This window comes from Musa acuminata, chromosome BXJ2-4 (assembly GCF_036884655.1).
Source record: "Musa acuminata AAA Group cultivar baxijiao chromosome BXJ2-4, Cavendish_Baxijiao_AAA, whole genome shotgun sequence".
NCBI lineage: Eukaryota > Viridiplantae > Streptophyta > Magnoliopsida > Zingiberales > Musaceae > Musa > Musa acuminata.
The window spans coordinates 6377576-6400288 of NC_088341.1; the positions used below are offsets into that span (position 1 = coordinate 6377576).

The following is a 22713-nucleotide window of genomic DNA, read 5'->3' on the forward strand; positions in this document are numbered from 1 at the left end:
CAGCCACCAGCCTTGATGAAGAAGCAACGTGAGATTCCACCAATCCATTCATTCAATCACGAAGAAAAGGTGAAGAAGCATCGCAGATCTCGAGAATTAGGATTGCTAGTTTCTAATGCAACTCGAGGCCCCCTTGCATGAGGTCTCTCGTTCGGGTTGCAGGTGATTCCAACGATACCTAAAGAAGCTCGATCACAGAGTGCCAACACATGCTCAGCAGTTTTGCATCCAAATGTGGAATTTTCCGGCTGCAGCATCATGCAAACATAGGACTTAAACTTATAATTTATGTGCATACACCATGGGCTAATAATCCATGTCAATTAAGCCTAGGTTGTGAAATTTTACATCTGGGAAAAAGAAGGCTATATCGAACCACTCAGTTCCCTAATTGTAGAAGAAGCTTAAAGGAAGGACAGAAAAAGGCAGAAGAAGAGAAGTGGAGATGAGAGACAGGAACCTGTCTAATTGGCTCGCCAAGATTCTCAAAACTCTCGGTAGCTCATATTGTTGCAGCCCTCATCGCAGCACTGGCCTCGTCAAAATCCGTATTACTAATCGGTTGTGTGTTCTGCACTGCTAATCGCTCCGACACATCAGCTAAAGATTTGAGGTTGCATTTAATCAAGGCCTCCACGAAGTAGCATGTCTCGTCCTTGGTGTTGCCATCTGGCACATCGACTACGAACGACTCGATAACTAGCGTCCCCGGCCTCGTGTCGATGACCTCAGGATGCACAGTTATGATGGAAGAGTAATTCTGCACACAAAGTAACATGTAAAATGACGAATCGCAGCTGAGAAGTGAAGCATACAGAATCGGATTCATCTTTCGGTCTAATTCATATCAGCAAACACTCATAGAATTGGCCGGTCCATAAAACAGCACCAGATCTTTTTCTTTCCAACAGACACCTTCCTAACATCCAACCAGTCAGAGAAAAATAATTGGCAGAGTATAATCATAAAAGCTTTCTGAAAGAATTCCATATATTTGTCATGTGAAATCAGGGAACACTCATTGTGTCACAAAAACTGGTCTTTGTACATTCTGAGTTTTCATTCCGACAATGCTGCTTCGCATATATGTCAACAAAGCAGGGATTCGAGGAAGAAGAGAATCAAACTCATTCCACTTTTGAATCTATAAATGGAAGTCAAGCAAAAGCAATGCATAAGTATAATAGTTTACCCAGTAGAAAAGATTTCAAAATCATCACAAACCCCCCTTTTTCTTTTCAGTTGCAATTTCTTGATTATTATATGATGATTGTTTAACTTTCCAAATATAGAAACGGATAGACTATATGTCACCAAAGGGATATTAAACGAATGGAATTGGGATATAGATGGAATATATATAATGAAATAGAGACTTTGTGGTTCCCTATGAAATGGGGCATGGAACGGCGCCACTATGAAGAAGTTTCGGGAGTTACGAACAGGTCATAGATAGGCGATGGATAAAATTATAATGGACTTGGGTAACTTGGTGTTAGGTAGATCAGGATCAATGAAAACAACAAGCTTCTTTCTCGAAAACACAAAAGAAAAAGAGTATTTTGTTATAATTCTCGATGCTATAGATTAGTAAACTGCACACTGACAATACCACAAATGCTACATAGCACAATCCTTTGGAACAATTGTTCCAATTATTAGTAACATGAACTAATTAGAAGAAGAAAAGGCAGCATATGGTGGATTTCAGTGACAAGGAGTTCTTGGAACACTAAGAAATCCACCTAATGAAGTTATACAGAGGGAAAAGAAAGTGGTGAGTGAAGGGAGAAATGGAAGGTTACACTATAAATGAGTCAATTTGGTTGCCAATTTATGCAATGATCATATATAAACTAGCATTAAGCCATATATCCATATCAGTGTCATATTTCTTCATTTGATCGCACATCAAAGGATGCTTAGAATACAAATAGATCAAGTTGAGAAATTGCAAGCAGCTGCAACTGGACTTCAGATTTCTGTAGCATCCATGGATGTTCGTTCCTTTGACTAGAGCTTAGCTCTAAGCATGAAGTTTGTAGCTTATGAAGGCAATTTGTAAGCAGCAAAGTAATCCGGTGGAGGAAAAATGGCGAAAATAGCAGAAGATGAAATGCGGGGAAGAGACTGCTAACCCTTAGTCTGTGATCGCCGCCAACAATCTTGACGCTGAGGACGTGCTCATTGTCATCAAGGAGTTCCAATCTCTCGGTGCTGGTCGTCGCCGGCAGCCCCGACTTGACATTAACTTCTCGCACGCTGCCGACCTCAAGATCACCCTGCACCACGCACCTGCTGACGAAGGGCTTGTACTTCTGTGGCTGATCGAATCTCCTCACCAATGACCACACCTGTCACCACAAGATCAAAGACCGCTTGAATCGCTTTCTACTTGATGAGTAGGTAGAAACACTTCACAACCAGATATCAACTCCGATGATATTGCCCCTTTTTTGGATCTAAGGGAACGCATACTTGCGATTGGTAACAAGCAACAGAACAAGGCAAAATTGGGGGAAAGAAATATCTGCTTCGGCTTCAGATCTGGAAAGTCAAGAATTCAGTTCTCTTCAACAAAGCCTTCTCCTTATTTCTCGAAAATGTGCGATGAAAAGAGATCCATTTCTTAAGACACTGATCGGGAGAAGATGCGCGAACCATCAAATCCGCGAGATGGATCAGATCTCCAGAATGTAGGATCAAGATCGAAAGATGGAGAGAAGTAGACAGAAAAAGAAGTTTGGGAGGGGAAGCGAATGAGGGGAGGGAGGAAGAGACGATACGAGATGAACAGGAGCCTTGATGTGCTTGACGAGGGTGGAGCTGCACTGGTTGTCCCTCGGCTCGTGCCTGTGGTGCCTCCGCACGTACTCCGCCTCCATCAGACGGCACCCGTCGCCGCCGCTCATCTGGTCGGACCACCACCACCCGCCGACGCCAACGAACTCGGACTCCCGATCGCCCCCAGCTCGACTCCCTCCCTCTCCAACCATTCACCTACACCTGTACGCTTCGGGACTCACCCTCCTCCTCTCTCGCTTCTCGATAAGAGAGCTCGGAGACACGAGCAAGCAACCTCTTCGCCGAAGCTTATCCTCTCCGCGGTCTTCTACTGCTGTTCACTATTTCTATATGCTTGTTGTGTTACGCAAGTCTCCTTCTCTGCGCCACCACCCGAATCCCTCCGTAGAAAGGGGAAGCGGAAAAGGCCAGTGGCGAGATCCCCTGCAAGACCATTTTCTTACGATTGTACACGTGTATCTGTAGCACTGCTACAGACCCGAGGGTCCCACACGGCTCTCCAACGCTCCGCGAGGTAGACCGCTCTCTCTTCTCCTGAATGGTTGAAGAGGGCAAGAGGGTGCGCAGATTACAAATTGGGATGCAGCGGATCGGCCAGAGAGAGAGAGAGAACGACCGACCGGGGCCCGCGGCGGGACCCCGTCACGTCTAGGATGAGACCGCCCCATTATTGAGAGCATTCCGTGGCCCTTCTGAGGTCAACCATTCGGGGAAGAACGGCTAAACTAGAAATCCGAGCTCGCACGGAGCTTTCTTGTCCGTTTTGGGGCATTGAACGAGTCAAATTTGAGTACAATAAATTAAAATGATTATTATACGAATATTTCTTTTTCTGTCATTTTAAATCGGAAAAACTCCCTTGTGGTGGTGGGTCGTCCTCGATGTGAACTAAAAAGCACAAAATGATAAGCTTGACCATAAAGCTTGTGAATCGGATTCTATCTTTTGGTTCATCAAAATATTCTGACCGCCTATCTTCACCGGATTTGATCCTTTTGTTGTATTCTTGGATCCAATCATGTATATTATAGATAGCTTTTACCACCTTGTCTCGGTCTCGATGGGAATCAGCCATGGCTTGCATGAAACATCGTTCGTGTGTTCGCGCGGCGGATATGTCACAGCGAACCACCTAAATAAAGAGCGATACTGTTATCGTCAAAGGAACAGAGAGAGGCAGAGACGAAGCGAGAAGGCAGAATTGTCTACAGGAAACAGTATACACGGTCATGATCTCAGGGGAAAGAGAAAGATGTTGACGGCGAAGCCAATGAAACGAGAGAGGGTGTCGATGGAAAGCCGGCCATATGGAAGGCCAAGCCAGTAACGAGTAAACCACGGGTGTCTTCCAAACAAACTGTGGGCTTCTTCCTTCCTGTTTCACTTTCCGGTGTTTACTAGAATCTGTGGGCTCGATGTTTGCAGACAAGCTTCTGAAACCAGCAGACGAACAACAACAGACAACACTCTAACCGATGCAAGCAATCAGGCAATCAGAAGACAAAGAACGTTGTGTCTCGTCGACAAGGATGATGTCCATTCATCATCCTTTCCTTAGTTTTGCTACTTGTAATAGAATAATCTGCAGATTTTGTTCTTATCACAAGGAGACACGTGAGGATTGTAGCACCAATCCAACAAATGTGACACCGAGCATGTCGGCAAACAACAAAGTTCGTAATAGAATATAATGAGAATGTTGCTTGAGGATTTCCTACACTCGAAAAATAAATTAATAAATGAAACTAGAACAGGAAGGGTCGAGTAATAGAGTCGACGACATGATGATCACTGCTACGTGGGTGATAGAAAAGCCTCTAATTAATAAGTTGTGCATACGACAATAGACTGAGAGTAAAAAATTTTATAAAACGGAAGGCGTCCGAGCATCAAGTAGGCTCCCACATGGTGAATCGAGACATCAACCATGAGTACCTGCAGGAGGAGGAGAATCTACTTTAGTTTTCTCGTGATGGAATCTGACCACGATGCATGTTATGTTGTCTGCACTGCCACGAGAGAAGGCGGTCTCCGTCAACTTCCGAGCCGCAGCATCAGGTTCTTCTTCAGCTCTCACGATTGATACAGCATCCTGATCCATAAGGATGGCAAGAGAAGGGAAATGCAGAGTTAGTAAAATCGATATAAATGTAACCGGACAACTAGAGATGTATGTATAATCTGAACAAAATACAAGCCACACCGATAACTTCGCTATTTAAAGTACCAGGTTTTACTCCAGATCATGGATGAAAAACAAGGGTGGAATGTATTAACCAAAATTCCAATTGAGTGGCTGTTAGTAGTACTATTGGTAGCAAAGAATATCTTCAACCAAAGCATCATCGCCGAGTGGGATTGGAGAAATGTGCTGGAGTTGTTGCGAAAGCAGATAGAGGGGAGATCAAACTCAGGATGATCCAAGTGACCAACTGGAAGCCAAGAGATAGAGAGAGGAAAAGTTCCTACAAAATGGAGATTTATAGTAGTTGGAGTTAGCCTTGGTGGAAGCCCCTCTAATTCTCAAGTCAGCCAAAGGTTATTTCAGCACCAAATAAACAAGGGCAAGGGTCCCCAATTGTAAATGCCAGAAAAGCATTCACACAAGGAGAGGCTAACTGGGCTTTGACAGTTTCAAGACCTCAAGCCGAATGGCATTTGTTGGTAACTGCAGTCACCCAATGACGGTATTGTTTCCCCACAACAGGGGAATGGGATGATGCCGATAGCAACTTGAGTGAGAGAGGACATCACACATCACTGGTGTCATCTGTGAGGTCCTTGAGAGGAAAGGCAACCAACCCGGATGAAACAGACTTCAAAGAGAAAGACCAACGTCACAGTTCTCATGCCCAATTAGTTGTGTCTGCGGCCATAATCACAACCCTTACCCAGTTGTGGTTGGCGGAAGCCAACCTCGCTAGCCGAGTTGTTCACAAGGGCATGCAGCTTGCAGGACAAATGCCGCATATCGCAGTGAGCCATATCAAGAAAAAACATGTTATCTATATACTATATAGCAGGCCTTTCTCAGACAATAGATGCCACCAGTCAGTCAATTCACGACTATAGTCAAATTAAGAAAAATTCTAGTTTGAGGGTACATTTAAAGAAAGATACCTCGATAGAAATGCTAGGATGAAGTTTGATTTTGACTAAAGAACAGAAGGGCTGAAGTTTTTTTCTTCCCCTCATTCTATTCTTGTTATCTCCCTCTTCTCTGCTTTATAAATTAACTGTCATCAATGATGCAAGTTCAAACAAATACCAATATGCTAATTTTATGATATCATATTTAGATTGTCTTCAAATCTATATGTAATAATCAGATCAACTAGCCAACATTATCAAGTCCCCAGATACATTTGCTAGGCTTTCTATATATGATTGCAACAATTTTGATCTGACATCACATTAAGCACTAACTCTGAGAATTGATTCATACAGTTACTCAATTTTCATGTAGCAAATACTAAATCACTGATACTTATTTGAGCTTTGCATTGTTTTTTAAAATCATGTCATATTAAGAAAATTTCAATATCAAGCAACCAGTCTACCCATTGCATGATCGTGACATCACTGTTCATCAATTTTCAAAAGATTCCCCATTTGATGTGGTTTAGTGGAGATCAGAAAATCCTTTTGGAACAATTTTTTATTTCCTGAAATAAGTTCCAGTGAAGCAGCATCCAATAGTCGTTTCAGAACAGCCACCCTTCAGTACGCACCCTAATTTGTCGAACTGCCAACATCTTTACGATAGCAATGAATCGTATAAAGTTTGTGGTAAATGTTTTTGTCAATATTAAGAAGGCACATATTACAACCACATTCCAGGTCTGATGGTAATTGCTTTGTATAATGAATTCCTAAGGAAACATAGAATATGTATAAAGTTTCATCCAGATATGTGTGCCTGATATGGGAACAAATAAAAATACAATTTTAAGAGGATACATGAATTATCCTTATGTACTTGAGAAAATTTTCTTCTAATAAATGCTGATCAGCTCTAATAATGTATAGTAAAATGAGATTTTCCATATTTATCGAAGAAGACAGTTCGAAGGAAAAAGAGAATCTAACCTCATTTGTTACCACATCCCACAGCCCATCACTGGCCAAAACCAGAAATTCCAATTCATCATCGACCACTTGTTCCTGAAAGAAGGTTTAGCACAAAATGAACTGCTCATATAGTTTGCAGATGATATGTCACTAAAAGTGTATAGCGTTTAACAGTTTGCTATGATGTGTAACTACAAGTTTATTTATAGTCTCTTATGCAGCACCTGAAAATTCCGGTGCGTACCATATTTGTCAATGCAAGCAAACTTCTGCATATAATTTCATAATTTCTTTTTACATCAAAGTCACAATAACCTACAAATCTGTCGAAGTTTACTACGAGTCTGTAGGGGCTGTGAGGAAACCTGAATCTCTAGGGGAATACCTGAATCTCAGGTTCTGCCACAACAAATTGTTTCAGAAGGCGGTTACCAAATGCTCGTGACATTGCCAATACACCTCCAACCCTCCAAGTACCTATAAAACAAAAATGTCCACAATCAACCAACAGCTCAAAGTTGTTCAATCCAGATGCCACCCGTCTCCCCTCTAGAAAAACCAAGTCCAGCGGAAACACCTAACTATATGGGTCAAAAATCAAGTACCCAAAGTTTTGGACAGAAGGACAGTACTTTTTCTGACCATCAATATGAAGTATATTTTACTTCTCTACCTTAATGATCGATGCATTTTTCTCTTGGTCACCCCATCATTACCAAAATATGGAGCAAATTTCTATCAGCTAGAATCCTAAACAAAATGGGAACACAGAAGAAACATTGCATAACAAAAGAAAAAACAAGACGACCTCTGTTCTAATATCCAATCCATATACTCAGTACTTACGCATCATGTATAACCTTTGGGAAGAACTGATATAGCATTGATCTTAGTGAGGAACAAGAGAATGTACTTGTCTTCAGACTTACCAGCCCACATGACAACTCCTCCAGCATCCTCAATTCTCTTGCGCTCATCACTTCTGTTGGGCTTGTGATCATCAGAAAGAGGAATTGCTACAAGAACAAACAGTGTGATGCTTCAGGAATAACTCATCAATGTTAACAGCTGTAGAAGTATAGACATGTCATATGGCAATAAAGTCTGTTTGTTTCCTAGCTTAGTGTTTCCAGTTGATCGATTGTGGAGGCCATTCTCTTTTTCAAAGTGACTCATAATGAGCCATAATCCAGAAATTCAAAATCATCACTTGCATCAAATAACCATTCACTTCATTGGTCCAACTCATCCAAGCAAGTATTAAAATTTTATTCAAATAAATCATAAATATCATACAGTTTTAGTTCGATGGACACATCTTTATGTCTCTGATTTTGTAGAGTTCCTATGAATGATTCTATGAAGCATGGATGAACATGCAACACAGACGACCTGGTACACAGGCATATCAGAAATATAAGATATGACATTGTATGGACACACCAATTAATAATTATCTCTCCCTCTCTCTTTTTGGTATGAAGATATACATTGTATAATTTACACAATATAAGATCGTCATATATGTAACTCATAAGAAGCACGAAAATCATTGACGAATATGCTTAAGAGACAAAGGATACTGAGGAGACATTCACGGATAGTAAAATGATTCATGTATACACATGTATCACAAATATTCAACATGTCTGAAAGTCTATTGTAGATAGTAAACTGACCTATGGTAATACCATTTAATACTCACTATAGTATGTTTCTAGAAAATATTTGTGAAGTGTTAGTGTCTGGCATGGACATGTCGAGCGGTTTGAAGTGTTTGTGACTCATAGGTTCCTATACAAGGCACATATATTTGGAACAAGAATGATGAGTCAATTCCTACACAAGGCATGGGTATCTGGAAAAAGAATGATGTGTCAGATGTACCAGCATACCAACATGTGGTATGTTGTTATAGCTCGGACCTGTACCCCGAAATTATAATCCTTAATCCAATCTTCGAGAACCTCTTTAATACATCTTTATCAATAAAAAGAAAAAGTTGAGAGATTAAAACTAAAAGTCACCTTTTCCTGCTTTTGATACTATGGCGCGTGAATCTCCAACATTAGCAACAAACAAGTGTTTGCCAATCAAAACCGCTGTAGAAGCTGTAGAACCATCATCTCTGGAAGTATTGCATTCAGCATCCAAGAAATCTGAATCAGTTTTTTTATATGTTTCACCTGCAATTTGCCATCACAAGGCCACAAAATTGGACATGTTTACATGGGGAGAAAAACTGCCTAAAGAGGTCATAAAAGCATGAAGCAATTTCACAAGTGTGTCAATACTTATGGCAAGCTTTGTGTCTGTCATGAATTTTGGGTGCCTTGTGAGGTTGTCAAATAAGTGATTCCTTAAATATTCAGCAGCACGTGAGCCACCATGTCCTGCAACACCCAAATGTCAATAAGATGAGACATATCATATCAATACAACCAGAAATAGACATTCCTAGGAAGAATACCAGACCATCAAATATTCCAAAAAGACTAATTGATTGTCCATCAATTTTAGCTGATTTTAGATCATAGTAGTCCTCCATGCTTGCTCTTTTTCCCCTGAAGCTGGAGTATCCACAAGCTAGCCTTCCATCCTCACTGCAAATGTCAAAAAATACATGAGATTGAGCCTTCAGATGAAGTACACGATGAACATGGCCTAAATAAAGATTTTTTTCTGAACAATTTGTAGGTAAGCTAGAAAGCAGAAATCTAAATCTAGAACACTCATGGTTGTAAGAGGATTTCATGAAACAGAATAGAGAGCTCCCTTTCTATGTGAAGAGAGATGCACCCCAATCTCTCTCTCTCTCTCTCTATATATATATATATATATATATATGTATATATATATATATATATGTATATATATATATATATGTATGTATGTATATATATATATATGTATATACATATATATATATATACACATATATATGTATATATATATATATGTATATATACATACATACATATATATATATATATGTATATATACATACATATACATATATATATATACAATACATATACGTACATATATATATACATACATACGTACATACATATATATGTATATATTTATATATAGCAAAGGGATAGCTTTATAAATTATTAGCATTTTGTTAAGCAAAAGTTGGGAACTGTTGATGCTACAGCAACAAGAAGTTTACCAATGTAAATACGTGAATAAGAAGTCATGAAACATCTAGTTTGGCTTTCACGAACCAGAAGCAGCAAACTCAAGTCCCCATATCATTTCATTGAGCACTTATCTCAGTTACCTGATCATTTATCAATCAGCATTAAACTACTTGGATCATGTCATGGTTAACCTTGCTATGCAACAAAATCTTCTTTAACCCATTGTCCACTTTTTAAAGAATGTTTACTTTATGTTACAATCAATTCTATCAGGAACTTCTTAAAAGAGCATTTTAACAACACAAGCCTATTGCAGATTCCATGAGCCGTAGAACCTAATATCTTATATGTAATTGACACTCGACCATACATTCTCAACAAAAAAATCCATTTCCACATTTCTAGGACCTTAATAGCATAACAGACAATTATATAGCTACACTAAAACCCATACAAGAAGCCTATTGACCTTGCTTCAAATTAGTTTTTATCTTTTCTATAGAAGATAACTACAATTCTGCCTACTTCAATGATCCTTCATCTTACCAACAGAAACTTGCATCTTGCATGATAGAGGACCACCAAAGGAACTCTAATCCTAAAGAATTTGTCAACAAATTCTTCCTTGTATCAAGCACTACCACAGACCGATGACTATGTGGTGCCCACGATAAATGATATACACTAGGCAACAATTTTAGCATTCTGTCTCACCTGCCATGTCAGAAATAAGTGCGAAAGGTGCTCCCAAAAGTTAAAAGCATTAGGGAATTAATCAACGAGTATTGTTGCACAAAAGCTGAATGCTTCAGTACTCATAATCAACATATGAATGAATAAATATAGAACATTCAAAATTTTAGAGTTGGATTACAAGCACTTGGTTTACAAACATCCCGAAAGTTTACCTTTTCCATCGTCCACTGGCGTAATCACCGTTGCCTGAGCGATCCTTTTCAGATGATACATTGGTGGCAGCTCCAGGCTTTGCAGATGGACCAGAATCGACCATCATCTTCACAACCGTTCCAAATACCCCGCGCGCCCTACACGCCACAACCCAGGCTCCGCAATCCGGGAACAACTCGAGTCCTCTATCTGCCCCTCTTCTGCTAAAGTGGGATCCTCTGGGTTCTTTGTCCGACTGACAAAGTTGCCTATGCCGGCATTACATACCATCGAAGCTGCTTGCTGATGGCCTACAATGCCAGAACATTTCATGCGAGAAATCAAAGAGAGGAAAAAAAAAAAAGGAAAAGTAAATTGCCGCAATCCGTCACAAAAAGCAGATCTTGCTCGCTCGATAAGTATAGATTGAAACAGAAAGGTAAAAAAAAGGTTCCTTCGTGGAATCTGATCTATGATTTTTTTCGACTATCAAGATAACATCCATGGATCATCCAAATCAAGAATGCACAGACTAGAGAAAACGTAAGACCCAATAGTAAATCCAATTCACAGAAAACGAGCTACAACAAAAGGTATAGATACTCAACAACGGAACCTTCTGATCGAAAGCCTCGTCGATCCGACGACCAAGCACCCAAGGAAGCCACCGGCGCCGAGATCTTCCGAAGCTTACAAAGTGGAGGGCGATAGGGATCTGCGATCCGGAATCCGACTTGGGATTTCGGAGAGGGCAGCAGCGATCGGAGGAAACCCGAGAGATAAGGAGGAGGAGGTGGAGGAGGAAGAGGTGGTGGCTGTTTCAGTTTTAGCTCAAATAAACGGAGAGCGAGCTCGGCGGAGCGAGAGATGGGGAGTTTTGTTGGGTTGGCACGAGGGAGAGCGAGAACGTGGCATGGTGGTAGCAGCAGTGCTATGTCGGTTGCCGTAGCAAGAGTCGTGCCCGTTACGAACAGATTGTAGCGCATGGTGACGCGTAAACCGGTTTGTGATACAGTTACAAATGTAAAACGTGTACAGTGTACTTCTCTTTTTTTGGTAAGTGGTGTACTGTATACACAGTACACTGTGTGTACAGTGTACTTCTCGACGTAACGTATAGAGAAATACGTATAATTTCACATCCACCTGAGAAGGTTGTACATAATGCGTACTTACATTATATATATAATATGTGTATCTATGTATGTATGTGAGCGAGAGATTATGACCACTGCTGCCGCCTTCCGTTTCACTGCAGTTTATACTTAGTAGTAGTCACTTAGTTTTCGAGGAAAGCAGCCAAAAATAAAGGATATCAAATGCCTTATCGTCTCCCATTGGCAGCCAATTTGTCGGTGGGGACTTTTTATTGGCTCCAAGACATTATTAACCCATTGTGAAAGGGTTGTGCAGATTATTAGCATAATGATCGGAAGACATTTTCCCGCTGTTTTTGAGGGTGTTTGTCTGGGTCAAATGGATTTGGTCAACCATGCAAGCGTGTCTTTAGCTTCTCGAGTTCCTCCCACCTCCCATTGATACACGCACTTATATGCTTCAAATGCTCCATGGCCAAGAGATGGCAAGCGTTTCGGATCGGTGGCGGAGACAGCGGCGGTCGCTCTGTTCTGCTGCCATTGGTTTGCTTAGGATTCAAGCCATATGCTTACGGGACGCACGGATCTGTTCTACGTATCCCATCGGAAAACGCCTGTAAGATGAGAGCTACTGTCTCATGCAACTTCAGTAACTTTTCAGCTGACACCAATATGGGTTGACGCAGAAATGCGATGAGGACCAGCATAACGTCACCACTGAATCATGCATAACGTAGATGTAGAACCCATCGAACGTATTGTCCGAAGCGTGCAGGGGGCGTCGGGTATGCACTCCCATGCTTGCCTCCTCGTTTGCTCTCCTTTTCCGAGTTCCGAAGAAGAAAGCAAGCGACTAATCTAATAAACAAAGCAAAAGCACGTAATTTGGAGCGCTGGGCATTTACGGCTGCCGAATGGGCGCGACTCCATGCGAGATGGCCGGCGAAAAGGCTTCCACCCCGGCAGATTTGATTCTTGAGTAACCGCCCCCGATTAACTGCTCCTTCAATGCCTGCAACAGTTCACTCTCTTTAGCAGTGGGAAAGTGATGATGAAGAGCAGATCCATTGTGTTGGAAAGCATCCTAGGGGAGAGGGCCAAGTATCAAGAGACGGGTGTCCGAGGAGCGCCACCAGATGCTTGTCTTTTCCTCTTCTCAGCCGTTTTCGGCTACTGAGACTCCCAATCGGAGGAAGAGAGAGAGAAAGGAGCGATGATGTCTAAAAAGATGCACAGACAACCACTACTGTTACATGCTTCTCTCCATAAATACAGGTCCGGCACTGTATCACCACCTCCCCAGACCAGGTTCTTTGCTAGACGCTTTCTTGCAGTCATCTTCTACCGTGGTATATGAGGAGTTTAACTGAGAGAAGACAGCCACATTGAACCGTACGTCTATGTGATTTTGTTTTGGTGTTTAGAGGTTCGTCATCCTCTTTCTTGAGGGATTTCTGTAGCTTCCTCTGCCGTCTTCCCAGATACCGCTTGCAAATGGCTGGGCTAATCGTGGTGCTGCTGGGTATGGCTATGCCACTGGCTTCTGCTGAGCATGACTATGGGAAGGCTCTTAGCAAGAGCATTTTGTTCTTTGAGGCCCAGAGGTCCGGGTACTTGCCCAGCAACCAGAGAGTGAAGTGGAGAGCCAATTCTGGGCTGCTTGATGGCAAGGCTAATGGGGTAAGCTCCTGCAAATTACTCTTCCTCCCTGTATGCCTAGTTCTTAAGTTGACCATTTGCGGTTGCCTTTTTCCTTGTCATTTGCACTTTTCTTTTCTATGTTACAGTGCTTGAGCCCGAGAGGCAATTGTGCGGTTTAAGAGAGGAAGAGTAATTCCATCTTTACCTTCATAAATGTTCCTTCTTCTTCCTTAATGCTATATATAGGTTGATCTTGTTGGAGGATATTATGATGCCGGAGACAATGTGAAATTTGGCCTTCCTATGGCCTTCACCATCACCATGATGTCCTGGAGCATAGTCGAGTACGGCAAGCAGATGGCTGCAAGCGGGGAGCTTGGTCATGCCATGGAGGCCGTCAAGTGGGGCACTGACTACCTCATCAAAGCCCACTCAGAACCTTTTGTCCTCTATGGAGAGGTGAGAATTCCTTCTTAGAATGAACCCCCTATCTATTTATCGTCTTCTCAAAGCAAATGTGATTTCAGCTATGAGTATCCTTGTTGAGTTCTTTAAATTGTCGAACAGCATCATGGCTGTCTGATTAATAGTGTTCAGAGTTTAGTGACTTTTACCAGCTTCCTATGAAGCTGCTTTGTATGTTTCCATGCTCTCTGCTCTGCCCTGCCCTGTAAGAACAGAGGTCTCTTCTTGTCTTCTTTCACCTCTGTCGGTAAACTAAACGTTTGCTGGGTTCTCTCTTTTGAGACGTGGAAAACATGTCCCGTTGCATCACAAGACGAGCAGCAATTGCACATGAGCATCGTGAAGTGTATCCTCGAATAAGTGCCGGATGTCTCGCATAATACAGTAAAAAATTCTTATGATTTCTCCATATTTGGTGACCTTGATTTAATTCCGAGTTGATCGATCTCTGCAGGTGGGTGATGGAAACACAGACCACTTCTGCTGGCAGCGGCCGGAGGACATGACGACGAGCCGGCTGGCCTACCGCATCGACGTCAACCATCCCGGTTCGGACCTTGCCGGGGAGACGGCGGCGGCGATGGCTGCAGCTTCCATGGTGTTCCGGCACTCGAACCCAGCTTATTCATGTCAGCTTCTCAGCCACGCGAAACAGGTTCCAAGTCCAAGACAAACTGCTTTCTCTCTCTCTCTCCCTCATGGTTATCATCGATCTTAAATTTAAACTCCTGTTGTTTCCTTGTGTTCCCAGCTCTTCGAGTTTGCCGACAAGTACAGGGGGAAGTACGACAGCAGCATCACGGTGGCCCGGAGGTACTACCGATCCTACAGCGGGTACGGGGTAAGTTGAACGGTCCTGATTCCATCATTCGCGCGGTAAATCATCGATCGGACGGAGGGGTACGACCTAGCGATCTTTCACATGGTTCCGGACCTGGTTTCCCGGCGCAGGATGAGCTGCTGTGGGCAGCGGCGTGGCTGTACCATGCGACCCACAACCGCTGCTACATGGACTATTTGGCTAATAACGGTGGCTCACTCGGTGGGACGGGGTGGTCCGTGACCGAGTTCGGTTGGGACGTCAAATACGCCGGTGTTCAAGTCCTCGCGGCTAAGGTCTTCTCCCTACTCCTGTTGATGTTCTCAGACATGTACATGTATCATAGCATCATTGCCCACACTGTGTGTCTGGCAGTTTCTCCTACAAGGGAAGGAAGCTCAACATGCACCAGTGCTGCGGAAGTACCAACAGAAGGCAGAGTACTTCCTCTGCTCCTGCCTTGGCAAGGGAGCGCACAACGTTCGGAGGACCACCGGAGGTCTATTGGTCCGGCAGCGGTGGAACAACATGCAATTCGTCACCAACGCCGCCTTCCTACTCACCATCTACTCCGATTATATCACATCTGCCGGAAGAAACGTAGCCTGTGCCGCTGGAACCGCATCGCCTGCTGAGCTTCTTTTGTTCGCCAAGTCTCAGGTAATCTGTACTTGTTGTTCGAAAGCCGACTTACTAAAGAATCAGAGGTAAAGATCTCTGCTTGCACGATGTCTCATAAGCATTTCCTTCAGGTGGATTACATACTAGGAGACAATCCAAGAGGCACCAGCTATATGGTTGGCTATGGGAAGTCTTACCCCCGGCAGGTCCACCATCGTGCCTCCTCGATTGTCTCCATTAAGGCCGATCCCTCGTTTGTGAGCTGCAGAGAAGGCTACGACACATGGTATAGCCGAAAGGCTCAAGATCCCAACATCCTCGATGGTGCCATAGTCGGCGGCCCTGATGTCTACGACGACTTCGCCGACGAAAGGGACAACTACGAACAAACAGAGCCCACGACCTACAACAATGCGCCCATGCTTGGCGTATTGGCTCGGCTTCACGCTGGCCATAGTGGCTACAACCAGCTCTTACCAGGTAGCTAAAGCACCGCTGCAACTTCTTTTGATCTATGATCAGCTGTATAATGCTGTTCATCTTTCTTGCAGTCGTGCTCTCTATCCCTGGCGTACCTGTCAAGAACAAAGACGGTAATCACATTCCTCCTCCTCAGCCATCCACTCCATGTTAATTCTTCTGCGATAACTTTGTGCAGTGACTGCACTCTCTCCGCCATTCACAATTGAGCAGAAGGCAACCACGTCATGGGAGTCCAAGGGAAGGATTTATTATAGGTACTCCACAGTGGTGACTAACAAATCATCAAAGATTGCAAAGGAACTCGTCATCTCAATATCGAAACTCTATGGACCTGTCTGGGGACTCGGCAAGTCCGGCAACGATTACACATTCCCGGCATGGCTGGACTCTCTCCCGGCAGGGAAAAGCTTCGAGTTTGTCTACATTCACTCGGCTTCTCCAGCTGACATCATAGTTTCAGGCTACACATTCGTGTGACTTGTGGTGCGACATGTTCTGCAGCTTATGTGGTCCGTGACATCCCCATCTCCATTTTTGGTCTGTGGGTGGCGGTGAAGTTTAGGCGTCTTAGTCCTTTACTCAGACTGCGTAGAAAGGCGTGAAGGAGCTCATGAATTGCTGATCCTCTTTTTCCTTAATCAGCCTAGAAAATAGTTAAAACTCTGCTCGAACACGATGGGGAAAGTCTTCCAAAGTGATGTGTAGCTGTTCCTGGGCGAAACAGCGGCTAATATGTAATTAGTTATATTTGGTAATCTATTTTTTTTATATTTTTAAAAATTATGATAAGATTTTTAGATTTATACAAAAATATTTAATTTTATTTCTTTTCATATCATTCGTTTTGTTGAAGAAAATATTTTATTTGTTATCATGTGTAAAAAATAATGTTAAAATACGGTTAAAAAATAATTTTATAACTCCATCGATATTAATTTTTTCCTCTATAACTTATTTTGTAAAACTAGTTCTATAATAGTGTGTGAACGAGCCAAAATTAGTGTTTTACTTTCTAATAAAACTTAAAACATTAAAAAAGCTGAAGCAAGTAAATTTGTTTGCAAAATTTCTCTCTTTTGATTTTTTTTCCTTTGGACAATGAGAATAATGATGTGAAATTACTTTTTTAATCATGGTTTTACATATTTTTTGCACATGACAACACGTGTAATATTTTCATCAATAGAGTTGAGAGGAAACTAGATTAAATATTTCATTTCCTTAAATATAAGGATCACAATATAATTTTTTTGAAGTATAAAGATCGAGGGTTAAAGATAATTAATCACAAAGTGTAATATATAATTCGTCCCATTAAGGTTATACTGTATATCATATATAGTGTTTTGGTTCACTCATCACGTTCTATTGTAGCCTGATTCAATCCCAAAGGCGTAGATCCATCCTTAGGAGCCCATACGCAGGGCAAGGGAGGTGACCCAAGCAAGCAATCAAGGCGATAGATGGACTCCGAGGTGTTGCAAGCTCTCAACGACTGATCTGTGATCATCTCAGGGAGTGGCTTATTTGTTGAAGGAAGCTCGAGATCATACCGAGGTGCACCTTGGCCTTCTAGATATGCTCAACATCATTGCAAGGTACTCTTTAGATGTGTTTGGGTCCTGCATAAGCGATTGACATTGGGGGGATATCCCTACCTAACATTTCCAATGCTAAAAAAAGTTTAGATAGCTGACAAGCACAGTGTCAAGGTAGGACGATGAATTAGGGTGTTCCTTACCCTGTTAGGGGATCATTGATGGTGATAACTGACAAGCGCATCCGACGATGTTAGGATAGGATGCCCATGATAATATATTTTGTCAGGGCTCATGGCCTATCTAGGATAGGCAGAGGATGGCCCTTTGTATCATTCAAAATGTAACATCGAGGAAGTTACGTCATGCCGCCTAGCTCCAATGCATGCGTACATGTCTTCCCTTAACTATGATTGAGGTGATGGGGTGAGTTAACAGCGTTGTTATATTTTCTATTAATATCTTAATATATTATAAAGATATACGCCGAGTCCAATTAGGTGAGTCATGCTGTATACAGTTAGTACATTTGTGGGATTTGATTGTACACCTGGGTGTTATGTATATGCGGAGTAAACTGTTATCAAACTAAATTGATACAGGAAGCAGAGAGACCATTAGAATGAGAAAGGAGCACCCGCATTGAATGGCTGAGCTCACAGGTGGTGGACAACCTTTGCTTGACCTGTGCATGAATAATTGACAGATACTAGCTTGTCCAATGACACGAAGCTCAAACACGCGTTTACCCATCGAACCACAAAGTCCTCAAGCTGCCGTTCCACCAACGAAAGAGTGAAGGGTGGACTTAGGTTTCATGTATGTGGAAGTCATCAGAGAACTCTAATCGATGATGCCAAGAACAGTCGAAATTGAAATGCAAATGTTTGTCATCGGTTGCAACATAGGCTCTCTAGAACCTCTCATCGCAGTCGGACGGATCACATCGAGACCTCTATAGAGCATCGACCGAAGACTTCCCAACACATGTCGAGTCAAAACCGAGTCGAACTAATCTACCATTCCATGTCGGCTGCCGACGCTATCAGAAATCACTTCTGTTTCGAACGCTGCTCGTTTGTTTCTTGTTGACTCTTCTCAAAATAGAAACAGATTAGCGACTGTCTCAGCTTTGTTTCACGTTCATAGGCACAGAGGAAATGATAAAAGAAACCCTGTGAATCAACGACAAAAGGATGCAAACCGAGAAATTTGAGGGACATGTGAACCGAGTTGATACTTTTGATTGATTACACAGAAAGCATGTCCGCTGAACACGACCAAGAATTGACTGAACCATCGCAGCACACGCTATGTTTTCATCACCCCAAACTCTTCTCAGCAGCTCTCCGGAATGCTCTCAAGCACCGGTCTCCAATAGTCCATGCCTCCGGTGGGGTTGCCACTGCACCCTCCGGCTCCTTCCAGTTCGCACTGCATCTTCTTCGATGCGCCATCGTCGCTGGCGGCAAGCATGGACAGAAACCGAGCTGCCTCTTTCTTCGTTATCACTATCTTTACTCTTACGACCTCCTTCTTGCCGCCGTCGTCATCCGCGAAGCGAACCGAGCGCTCCGGTCGTTCAGGGGTTGCCTTCTCCCTTTTGCTGGGCGCATGAGCAGCTTGTAGCGGTTGCCTCTTCTCCGGCTGAGTCACCTGCAGGTCTCTTGGAGCCACAGCACATCGTGGTCGACTCTTGGTCCTCCTGGACTCAGGAACCAAGCAGTTCCCCATATGTGCGTCTGTGTGTCTGTGAGAGAGAGAGAGAGAGAGAGAATGGTGAGAGGTGGAGAGAAGCGGGAAGAGGCGGAGCTGCTTTATAGTGTGATTAACGTCAGAATAAGGCAGAGTTTAGGAGCAAATTGGAGGTGGCATTGGGGAGCAAATTGGTATGGTGTGATGATGAATTCTCCTAATTGCTTGGACCCAATGCCGCCTCGAATGCAAATTGGAGGTGGCAGGTCTCCTTCAGGACCGGTTCAAAGGAGACTAATGAGGGCTGTCATGTCTACGTAGACTTGGTAAAGAGCCAATGAACAATGGGACCTTTCAGGAAGTTTGATACTACGAACATAAACACATACATTGAAAGACATGTAGGTTTCTGCGTCAGCCTCGTGCATTAGTACAGTATTATTATTTTAAAAGAGATTACTGTATTAGATTATTTAATCCTAAGTAAAAAATATATTATAAATATAATTAAATTTTAAATATGATTATAATTATAAATAAAAAAATTTAAATTATACTAAGATTTCTTAAGATATGATAATGAATTCTCTTAATTACTTATTTATCTTCTCTTTATCTCTACACAATCGTTAATAATGATATTGTGAAAGGTAAAAAAGATGAGTATTATATAGATAAGTATTCGATAGTTTTTGGATTCGACGAAGACAGTGCACCTATAGATCATATAAATATTTTTTAAATAATATCATAAAAAATTACTTATCATAAATTTAATATATTATTATTTAATTTTTTTAGTATTAATTTTTTTTGATAGCATTAATATATTACGATTTTTATGTTAGAAAGATATAAAGAAAATAAGCATAATCTTAACCTTGGTTTTCGTGTAAGTCAGTCGTGTGCATCTCAGCTACGACTTCCAGTGCTTTCATTCATCGGAGTGCATTCAAGAGCAGAATTAGTCAGCGCCATCGTCGTTCTCGTGGAATCGGCTCGGCTACGTGAGCCACACACTCATATCGTGGCATGACCTCTGCTTCCTCAAGGCACCTCGACGACACAGTAAACTCTTATCTTCTTATCTTAAACTCGTGGTTACAGTACCGCGCTTCTTACTATTCGGACGTGTGATTCCCAGACACCTGAAGAAACTTCATCGCCTTACTATTTATCCAGCGATGACCAGTGATGAGCTGCGGCGACTTTACTCGTCAAGAATGCTGTGAGATTGACCACACTTTACTTCAACGTTCGCAAGCAGTTGCCCATATGTGCCGTGGAAGAAGGGAGAGATCGCTAAGTGACGAGATGAGAGAGATCACGTAAATCCATGAAACCCGAGGTCAGAATGAAGAGCCAATGTCGAGAGGTAGACTTCCAAGTCGGAAGGCACACCGTCAAGGACGCATGGAGAAGTCTGGCTGCTGATGCCCAAAAGTCAATGACTTGTGCTCTCAATTCACATGCAGATGGATTGACACTTTTTTTGGGATGTTCATAATATATTTTCTTAGGATTAATTATAAATTATCTTTTATAATTAGTTATTCATTTTTATATTTTTAAAAATTATATTGAGATCTTTATATTTTTTTTACTAAAGTAAAATATTAAGATCCTTATATGGGATTAAAAAACTAATTTCATAAATTAAAAAAATTGTTGGAGTAATGGATTTTCATATTTCACTTTTATAAATATAGAGATCTTAATATAATTTTTAAAGATATAAAGATTAAAATGATAAAGTGCACGAGTGAGCTACATCGAAGAGTTTTCCTTCAGGTATCGCGTCTTGGGGATGTCTAGCGGATTGGATTTCTTGATGCTCGATTTGGATCCACTTAATTCGACCCACCTCATCAAAGGATCGAATCGGATCCGGATTGGATCGGGTCCGGTCCTCACTAATATTCGTGTCCCAGCAACCGACATCCCGCCACCGTGAAACCCTCCGGGCGATTCCCCTCTCCTCTCCGACGAGCGAGGAGGCGGATGTCTTCGAATCTCCTGGGGGTGACGCGCTCCGGCCACGAGGACGTGGAGTGGCTCGAGCGGCTCATCGTGCGGGAGCTCCAGCGCGAGCCGGCGAACGACCGCGATCGTCATCTAGAGAAAGCAGATGGAATTGCCTGTAAACCAGCTGGATCAGCTGATCCCAGTTGATCGTCACTTGATTTCAGCTCGGAATAAGAAAAGGTGAGAAAAGAGGAAAGAGAGGGAGCAATCCAGTGAGCTTATTCTCCGTAATGCGAACCCATCACATTTTTTAGCTTAGCAGGTTCCGCGAAGACCTTAAGGAATTTAGGTGTCTATTTGTCTACTTCTAAGATTGTTGACATGCAACATACTTGCTAATATTGTGAATTCACATTAATTTACTCCCCATACATGGATGGTTGTAGGATTACAAATGCCAATTAGTATTCATGTTGATCCTAACGTACTGTATGATGATGAAATTTTGAATTAATGACTGATGTTATGAAGTTCTGACTGTAATTCATTCTTATAAGTGAAGTTGCAATAATTTGTGAACAAAATTTTGTACTATAAAACTCAGGAACCCCCTTATCCATCATCTTTGTTAAGGATGATGTATGTGTATGTTATTCGTATGTGTTTTTTTTATTATTTCTGAAATATTCTTGAGTTCATCTTCTATTGAAATTATACTGATTAGTGTTTTTTACAAATTAGTTTAATTTTTAATAGTTGAACTGCATTTTTTGCTCGAACACAATTTGCAAACTTCGTATATGGTACATTGCTCTCTTGTCGGTGGTTAGATTTCTCTCACTAATTTTATCATAGATGAATGATGAGAGAATTGAGTAACGAGATGCAACATCGGTTGTCTCTTTCATTGCATGACGCTTGTATGTGATGATTTGTGCATAACACGAGAGCTTCCACGTGTCAACCATATTTTAGAATTTGGGATCTGGTATTTGGAATGTCAGATAATGCCATGACCTTTTCGTTTTCTTGGTTGGCTTTGGTCCTTTTTCTCTGTTATATATATCTGTTCCACTGATATACGTAGTTGGTTCAGTCAGGAGGTTATACAAGCTGATACTATTCCTTATTGTGGGCAATCTAATTTGGTCTGATTGGTGTCAGATTATCAATGAATCTCTTATCACTGAATCCTAATCTAGGTGATTAACAACCTCTATCCGCCTAGCCTTCATGCTCTTAATATGCATTTTATATTTCTGCATCTATTGGCACGACTAGCAGCGGGTAGTACATAATGCTAGAACGCTTTTAATTACGAGTACTTGGGAACTTAATATTTCCTTGCCACAGCACTAATTTGGGGAATCAATTTCATGATTTAAGTCATCCTATTGTTGCGAACAGATAGCAATAAACAAGCTGTCCATTTGTCACTGCGGTGTGTATATATATATATAATATATATATATATT

The 22713-nt window shown here is 41.9% G+C and overlaps 3 protein-coding genes across 4 annotated transcripts; 1 reads left to right on the plus strand and 2 right to left on the minus strand.

Annotated features, from left to right (window-relative positions):
• Nucleotides 1-256: 256 nt before the first annotated feature.
• LOC135609714 (abscisic acid receptor PYL8-like) lies at nt 257-3115 on the minus strand. Its single transcript, XM_065103260.1, has 3 exons — nt 2787-3115; nt 2139-2354; nt 257-760 (listed from the first exon to the last, which is right to left on the minus strand). The coding sequence occupies exons 1-3, from the start codon at nt 2994-2996 to the stop codon at nt 503-505; spliced, it is 684 nt and encodes a 227-aa protein (XP_064959332.1). The 5' UTR covers nt 2997-3115; the 3' UTR covers nt 257-502.
• A 1348-nt stretch (nt 3116-4463) lies between these two features.
• On the minus strand, nt 4464-11224 carry LOC135609715 (probable protein phosphatase 2C 52). 2 transcript variants are annotated; one of them, XM_065103262.1, is made up of 8 exons: nt 10934-11224; nt 9352-9479; nt 9171-9269; nt 8904-9062; nt 7806-7892; nt 7262-7353; nt 6895-6969; nt 4464-4897 (listed from the first exon to the last, which is right to left on the minus strand). In XM_065103262.1, the coding sequence occupies exons 1-8, from the start codon at nt 11038-11040 to the stop codon at nt 4727-4729; spliced, it is 918 nt and encodes a 305-aa protein (XP_064959334.1). In that variant the 5' UTR covers nt 11041-11224; the 3' UTR covers nt 4464-4726. The 2 variants fall into 2 exon arrangements, with proteins under 2 accessions (XP_064959334.1, XP_064959335.1); XM_065103263.1 differs by lacking the exon at nt 4464-4897 and adding an exon at nt 5985-6025 and having other exon boundaries at nt 10934-11183.
• Nucleotides 11225-13480: 2256 nt separating this feature from the next.
• LOC103981613 (endoglucanase 6-like) lies at nt 13481-16517 on the plus strand. The gene is made up of 8 exons (XM_065103261.1): nt 13481-13690; nt 13898-14110; nt 14571-14771; nt 14868-14957; nt 15068-15232; nt 15312-15596; nt 15689-16037; nt 16216-16517. The coding sequence occupies exons 1-8, from the start codon at nt 13505-13507 to the stop codon at nt 16515-16517; spliced, it is 1791 nt and encodes a 596-aa protein (XP_064959333.1). The 5' UTR covers nt 13481-13504.
• The last annotated feature ends 6196 nt before the right edge of the window (nt 16518-22713 follow it).

Bases quoted from the DNA above. Each gene is read 5' to 3' on its own strand.
- LOC135609714 (XM_065103260.1), bottom strand. From the start codon at position 2,996: ATGGTTGGAGAGGGAGGGAGTCGAGCTGGGGGCGATCGGGAGTCCGAG. The intron at 2,355-2,786 runs GTATCGTCTCTT...TTGTGGTGACAG, and splicing joins TCAAGGCTCCTGTTCATCTC to GTGTGGTCATTGGTGAGGAG. The intron at 761-2,138 runs GTTAGCAGTCTC...CTTTGTGTGCAG, and splicing joins GCGGCGATCACAGACTAAGG to AATTACTCTTCCATCATAAC.
- LOC135609715 (XM_065103262.1), bottom strand. From the start codon at position 11,040: ATGATGGTCGATTCTGGTCCATCTGCAAAGCCTGGAGCTGCCACCAAT. The intron at 9,063-9,170 runs GTATTGACACAC...GGCAAATTGCAG, and splicing joins AGACACAAAGCTTGCCATAA to GTGAAACATATAAAAAAACT. The intron at 7,354-7,805 runs GTAAGTCTGAAG...TTTGTTTTATAG, and splicing joins AGGAGTTGTCATGTGGGCTG to GTACTTGGAGGGTTGGAGGT.
- LOC103981613 (XM_065103261.1), top strand. From the start codon at position 13,505: ATGGCTGGGCTAATCGTGGTGCTGCTGGGTATGGCTATGCCACTGGCT. The intron at 13,691-13,897 runs GTAAGCTCCTGC...TGCTATATATAG, and splicing joins TTGATGGCAAGGCTAATGGG to GTTGATCTTGTTGGAGGATA. The intron at 14,772-14,867 runs GTTCCAAGTCCA...TTGTGTTCCCAG, and splicing joins TTCTCAGCCACGCGAAACAG to CTCTTCGAGTTTGCCGACAA.